This window comes from Condylura cristata, unplaced genomic scaffold (assembly GCF_000260355.1).
Source record: "Condylura cristata isolate star-nosed mole 26May11 unplaced genomic scaffold, ConCri1.0 scaffold00019, whole genome shotgun sequence".
In the NCBI taxonomy this organism is placed as follows: domain Eukaryota; kingdom Metazoa; phylum Chordata; class Mammalia; order Eulipotyphla; family Talpidae; genus Condylura; species Condylura cristata.
The window spans coordinates 4,049,004-4,056,657 of NW_004567120.1; the positions used below are offsets into that span (position 1 = coordinate 4,049,004).

Here is a 7,654-nt window from a genome sequence, read left to right on the forward strand (position 1 = left end):
CCCGCCCGCTGCTCCCCTCAGCAGTGTACTTCGTCGATCTGCCTGTTCTGTTCCCCACTCTGTCTCTGGTGAAGCCTCTCGCTGCCCCTGAGCCTGTGGCCTGTACCCCAGTTCTGTATGCACAAATAAATAAATCTTAAAAAAAAAAGTTGAAAAAGGACTACTGCCAAATATGTTCTACAAAGCAAATATTACACTAACATCAAAATCAAACAAAGACCACACACACAAAAAGAAAATTACAGGCCAATTTTCCTAATGAACACTGATGCAAAATTTCTCAACGAAATCCTTGCCAACAGAATCCAGCAATCCATTAACAGGATAATACACCACAATCAAGTGGGATTCATCCCAGGGGCACAAGTATGGTTCAATATGTGAAAATCCATCAATGTCATCCAACATCAACAAAATGAAAAATGAAAACCACATGATCATATCAATAGATGCTGAGAAAGCATCTGACAAAGTCCAATATCCATTTATGATGAAGGCCCTTGAAATTCTCAGGATAGAAGGAACATACCTCAACATGATAAAAGCCATATATGAGAAACCCACAGCCAATAATATTCTCAATGGGGAAAAGCTGACAGCCTTTCCCTTAAGATCAGGAACAAGACAAAGATGTCTACTCTCACTTCTGCTCTTCAATATAATTCTGAAGCCCCTGCCAGAGCAATAAGACAAGAGAAAGTCATGCTAGCAGTCCAAATAGGGAAAGAATAAAACTATCATTATTCACATATGGTATAATAGAGAGAGAGAACCCTAAAAACTCCACAGAACTACTCAAAATAATCAACCAGTTTAATAAAGTAGCAGGATACAAAATCAACATACCAAAATCAGTAGCCTTCTAATACATAATCAATTAGAAGAAGAAATCAAGCAAACCATCCCTTTTAAAATTGAAACAAAAAAAAATCCAATACTCGGGAATAAATCTAACAAAAGAGATGAAGGACTTATACAAAGAAAATCATAAAACACTACTAAAAGAAACAGAAGATTCCAATCAATGTAAAAATATCACCTGCCATGGGCTGGAAGAATTAACATTATTAAAATGGCCATCCTACCAAAAGTAATTTATAGATTCAATGCTATCTCAATAAAAATCTCAATGACATTCTTCAAAGAAATAGAACAAATACTGATGAAGTTCATATGGAGCCACAAACAAACTGAGAATAGCCAAAACTCTACTGAAGAAAACAAAGGAAAACGGCTGTATTACTCTTCCAAACCTTTATGTCCAATGACAGATAACTGGATAAAGAAATTGTGGAAATGGACTATTACTCAGTTATTAAAAAAGATGAACTAGAGCCTTTTGGGAAAAAAAATGAGTGGATCTTGAGGTTATTATGCTTTGTGAAATAAATGAGAAAGTGCAAAAGGGATACCACATGGTTTCATTCATATGTTGAAAATAAATAACTAAAGAAAACAAACTGGCAAAGCACAGAAAAAATAAATCTTAGACTAAAAAAAAAGACTAGTTGGGTAGGGATGAGATAGGGGAAGAAGGTGATTGGAAATTGGCTTGGGAGTTTTGGGAGAAAGTGAGTGCAAGAAATGCATACATGGAAGTCTGAAAATGTATCCCCAAAGTTATATAGATATGCAAGTGAAAGACAAAATAGTAAACTGGGAAAAGTCATTAATGGTATGTTGGTTATTTTAAGTGACCATACTGGATAAAATGTTTAGTATAAACAGGACTGACATATGTTACCAAGGGTCTGTAATGTGTAGTAGTGTGTTAGTAGTTATTAAATTATATTAACAGGAATGATTCACAATGATAGCTAGGATTCAAATTTGGTTTGCAACTGTATAAATTACACACAAATTATGTGGGAGGTTTTAGGTATTTAAAAAGTACTAACTAATTACATGATTTAATTTCAGATTTCAAAAATACACAAGAAAAGAAGGGAGGAACAAAGGACAAAAGGGAAAAGTGGTTCTTAATTAGATCTTAGCATAGACATTTATGGGAAATTACATTTTAGCATTTTTCCCCCCCAGTTAATTGGAAGAAGAAGTCTTCTTCATTTTCTTCTACTACATGTGGGCTTTTGCCTCAAAGGAGGGAACAAGGTTTAAGCATCTCCATTTGACCTGCCAACAATTTAGCAAACACAGTCAAGTTTTCCTTTGCTTCCACCACCCTTGGAAGATTGATGACTTTGATTGCATCCTGTGTCCATGCACAGGGATACAGGCAATATACTAAATCCAGAGTCATCTTCCAAGTTACAGGGTCTGACGGTTTGTCAGTAACTTTGGTGAGGACAACATTGCTTCCATTTCCCATGCTGGGTGTAATTTTCTGTCAAAGAACACCAACTCCAATTCAAATAAAGCCTTTCTTGGTACACTGGTAGCAGAGTTCTTTTCTGAATAAGAATGGGAAGGTACATGTAAAAGTTTATGCCCAAAGAGCACCAGTAATAATCGCTGTGGGCAGAAATGCAGTTGTGATAGATTGTATCCTGATCAGTAAACGTAAAGACATAATCATAAAATTCTTGAATACAAAGGCAAATACAGACAATCAAATCTTGCCATCTCACCTGCGTAAGCCCAGACAAAGAGACACAGGGGTACCCAGATGGTCAGATTTTTCATTACTTTCAACTCTCTGCAGAACATCTGTGTCTTAGGTAACACTGCCTCTGGCTATATAATGTCCAATTTCTGTCTCTCCCCCAAAACTGACTGATTTGCTTCAAAGCATTTTCTCCCATACCCTAAATCTCAGAGTATATAAAATAAAAAAAAGAGCAACATGGATCTTAGAATACTCCACAGGCTGCCTTTGGTGAACACCTTTGCAGACATTTAAAAATTGTACTTACTGGGTAAGAAAGATGATCAGCTGGTTGTCGAAATGGCTCTGCGTCTTCGCGTTCATAAATAAGGCTCAACAGTTCTTTGCATTGTATTCTCCAAGCATCAGGATTATACTTCAAAGACTGTCTTCTGCCTCGGCATTTGACCTGCAGATTTTAAGAGAATTATAACTAAAACCACTTTTCTTAACTCTTCACTGATTTTTTTATTGTTTTCCTAATCTTAATAAATAAATCAATATAGAAAGCCTCAGCTAATATTTAAGTTTCTTATTTTTGTTCAGCCCTTAATGGACAGCAATGTAGAGATTTCTCAAAAGATTAAAAATGGATCTTCCATATGACACTCCTACCCAATACTAATCCTATTTCTATCCCCAAAGTACAAAACATTAATTCAAAAGGAAACTTGCACTTTGATGTTTATAGCAGTACTATTTACAACAGCCAAGACATGGAAACAACCTAAATGCCCCAAAACAGACGAGTGGATCAAGAAATGGTATATATCGTATATATATACACACATACAGAAAAACTACCCAGCAATCAAAAAGGACAAAACCATGCCAATTGCAGCAACATGGATGGAGCTACAAGGAATTATACCAAGTGAAATAAGTCAGAAGGAGAAAGATAAATACTGGATGATGCCACTTATATGTGGAATATAGGAAAAAACAAACAAAGGTCAGACAAACTTAAAACTAACCCTTAAAATGTGACAATTGGAAAAAAACCTAACGATTGATCTTAGACATCTGGCAGGGTAGTGTGGGGGCAGGGAAGGAAAAGAGTGACAACAGGGGGTGGGGGTTACACAATGTACTGTGGGTGCTTTGGTGAAGGCTGGTTTACAGTGACCACACTGTAAGGAAAGGGTATGCGAATCTTATACTGTCAAAACACTAGCAAGAATAATGGTATTTAAGTAATAATCAAAATTAAAGAAATTTTTAAATAATAAAGAACTCATGAGATTGCTATGCACCTTCTCCTATTTAATTAAACATCAACTATTATCTGAAATGGGGAAAAAAGTTTCTTATTTTTAAATTAGGCATTATCCTTCCTGGCAAAAATTAATAAAAACCAAGTATTACATTCATGGAAATGGCAAGAATTTGAGTATTATGAATTTTCATTTTAAGAAAATCTGAAGCTCAAATAGAGGGATAAATGCTTTTTCCCTATACAATATAATAATTATTATGCTCTAATATTTGCTGGTAGTTAAAAATACTTAACACTGGCACCATAATTTCCTCAAACACTTAAGCATCTCTCTCTGTGTGTGAGAAAACCCTTTAGAATCATGATAGATGCTGGCCTTCATAATTTGATGCCTTTCAGTATTTCTTTTCTGTTTAAAGATTCATTCTATTTATGCAGACAGAACTGGGTACAGGCCAGAGATGCAGGTGTGGTGAGAGGATTCACCAGAGACAGATTCTGGGGTCAGAACAAGCAGATCGACAAAGTACACTGCTGAGGGGAGCAGCGGGCGAGACAGGAGTGGTCTGCTGCTCCATGTGGATCACCTCCAGGTCAGTGGCTGTGGCTAGTTTACAATGCAGTGCCCTAACCTGTTGGGCCACCAGGGAGGGCCCCTTTCAGTATTTCAAAGCAACATTTTCTTATAACACACTGTTCACAGAATAAATATATCCAATTACCGATAGCAGGGAACTATTCATAACAAAATTAATGGAGGAGAATGCTATCTTGAGCAGGGCTCACTTGCAAGGTTAGTCCTTGCTGGTGTTTGGGAATTTGGCACTGTTTCCTATAAAAAAAAAAAAATGATTTGTGCTGATTATCTGTTTTCCTATGCTTTCCAGCTTTCTAGAAGTGTGGAATATTGACATGTTTAGTGAGATGATCCCTGCGTAATCAACCACCTGCCAATAAAATGCTTAGAGACTATGTGTCTAAAGTCACACATGTGCTATATATTCACTGCTGGGAGAAGAGAGTGTGTTTTGTGTGACCCCTTTGAGGAAGGAGAGAGCATTAAGAAGGCTGTACATTGATTCCTTTAGACCCTACCTATGTCCTTTTCCCGTGATCCAGTTGTATATCGTTACTGCATCACAGTAATAGACTTTAACAATTTGAAACAACTGCATATAATGAACTCTATGAGTCTCTCTAATAATTCTCCAAACAGGTAAAGTTGGTCTTAGGGAACATTTATTCACTTACCCTTCTTCCAGATGAAGTACCAGGACCATCTGAATCTAAATCAATCATTTCTGTATCCTAAAATTAAGAGGGGAGAATGAGAGATGTTAATGTTACATTTAATGTCTCACAAATTAGACAGACATTTTCAAAGTAATGTCAAATACAAACACAATTAACTTCCTAATTGAAGTAGGCAGCAGAACAAAGGTTGGAGGGAGTCTACAACACCAAAATTTGTCTATATGATGTGTACTAGCTAGTCAATATACTAAGAAAACAAAAGATTTCTCTTTAAATAATTCACAGGAAAAAAATACAGTGAATGACATCTAGAGCTGCACTTAAATGTCAGCATTTCACAAAGACTTATTCTATATAATATGCTTATTTAATATATTATAATTGAGTTATTCATGATTAACCTTTTCCTAGTTCATGAAATACATCTATTTTCATGGGGAGAATATGATGTATTAAAATCTAAGATTCAGTTAAATATCCACCTGAGGGATAATTTTTTAATACAGAGGCAAGGATCAGTTCACACTAGTTAACTAGTGATAGTGCAGCAACTTGGTAATATCTAGTAGCACTTGGAACAGAGGCACACGTGCAGAAGAAGCCATGTTAGCCTTGGACTTCCACCAGGGACTTGGGGAATGTGGAAGGAAACACCTGAGACAGAGATGTGTAAGAAACATATGAGAGGCTGACAACTGCAGCTTTTTTCTTGTCATTTACTTTGATTTTTCTCCTTTCTTTTCAGACTTGCCTGACCCGTTCTGCCCCTTTCCTATTGTTTCGTGCCAAAATGTACCTTAGACTTGTGGCAAGCTTTCAGGCCTCAATGGCTCTGCTTTTGGGCCAACTATGTTTGGGTGGCATTTACCCATCGATGAGGGGATGGGTTAAATTTGGGTATTTCATAGGAAAACTACTCTTTCTCTTCTTTCTGTTGCATATTATTTCTAATAAAGGTCTTTTCTATTGACAATCTTATATACTAAGAGTACGTTTTATCTTTATGTGGCAAAACCTATTTAGAGTGTGCAAGTTCAGAGGTCCGAAGGTACCCCTTACTCCACCTGCTAACAAAAGAATGAATTGATATGGAAGATGTGGTGGTAGACACACACACACACACATATGTTGCACACACACACATACATACAATGAATGTTACTTAGCTACTTAGCCTTGAGAAAGTTGTTGCAACAATAAGGATGAACTTTGAGGGCATTATGCTAAGTGAAATAAGCCTGATAAAGACAAATACTCTGTGGTATCTCTTATATGTAGAATCTTTAAAGAAAAACTTAAGTCAAACTGATAGAAACAGAATAGAAAAGTAGTTGCCAGAGGCTGGTTAGTGGAGGACATAAGAAGAGACTGGCAAAGGGGTACAAACTTTCAGCTATAGGATGAATAAGGTCTAGAAATCTAAAAATCTGAAGTAAAACATGGTGACTATATTTGGTAATATTGTATTGAACAACTGAAATTTCCAGAGAGAATAGAATTTCAATGCTCTCAGCAAAAAATTAAAAAGAAAGTAAATATTTAGAGGAAAAATAAAGAAAATGAATATTTTAATTTTCTGTTTTAATCCAAGTATTGCCAGTGTGAAGTGAAATTCTCATCACATCAAATCCAGAATCAAAATGCATTTATGTGAAAGTTCAGAAAAAATATGTAATATCAATAATAAATTTTTCATTCATTTCAGGAGGATAATATTAACTGATATATATCCAAGTTTTGCTAATATTAAAAATAATACTTAACTCCAATAATATGTTTTATATTCAGATACATTTTCATGCAAGAGTAAAATAACACTGAAGATCTACAATTCTGGAGAGCAACAGTGCATAAAAACAAGTTAAATAGCTCTGTATAGGAGCCATGCAATAGAATCTAGCATATTTGAGTCACTCATCCCTGGGATAAATTTCTGCTGAAAGTATTTGAATTAACATTTTCAATTTTGTTTAAGTCTCTTACCTTGGTTTTGATTCTGAATATCATCGTCTCCAATCAGAAATGGCTTTATGTAAATTAGGGATATGAATGGGTGGGGAAATCAGATACGTGAGGGTCTGCTGATAGTAGTAATTCCTTTTCATTAAGAAATAATTTTCCATAAAAGAAATTATCACGGTATCATTTAATGGCGTTAAAACTTAAGTCTCTGCAGTTTGTTCAGCTGAACAATCCTGGGAGTCACAAAACAGGTAAGGGAAACTGGCCAAGGGTCCACATGACCAATAATTTCCTGGAATGCTGGAATCAGGGCAAATAACATCAGGCATGATACCTCCTGATATACCAGCAGATAACAAAGATCAGAGACCAACTTCCCTAGTTATGAAAAACCTATAGAAAGCATTTATAAATGTAAAAAATTTAAATTAAAAAAAAGGGGGTTCATAAAAGGGAGGCCCGAATCTTTCCTGCACAGAACCTTTTCCTCTCGCTCCCTGCTTTCTTTTGCAGGGTACTTCATGAAGTAAATCTGCCTTTCCTGTTCTCCACTTTGTTTCTGGTCAATTCTCCCTTACACACACACACACACACACACACACACACACACACACACA

The 7,654-nt window shown here is 35.9% G+C and overlaps 1 protein-coding gene across 1 annotated transcript in view; it reads right to left on the reverse strand.

Moving 5' to 3' along the window:
• The window catches only part of BRWD3 (bromodomain and WD repeat domain containing 3), a 158,689-nt gene that overhangs the window by 16,430 nt on the left and 134,605 nt on the right, over positions 1 to 7,654 (reverse strand). Inside the window, exons 34-35 of the mRNA XM_004685617.2 lie at positions 5,073 to 5,129; positions 2,874 to 3,014 (exon numbers count right to left, since the gene is read on the reverse strand). Coding sequence (XP_004685674.1) covers positions 2,874 to 3,014; positions 5,073 to 5,129 — 198 coding nt within the window. The remainder of the gene's footprint in view (positions 1 to 2,873; positions 3,015 to 5,072; positions 5,130 to 7,654) is intronic.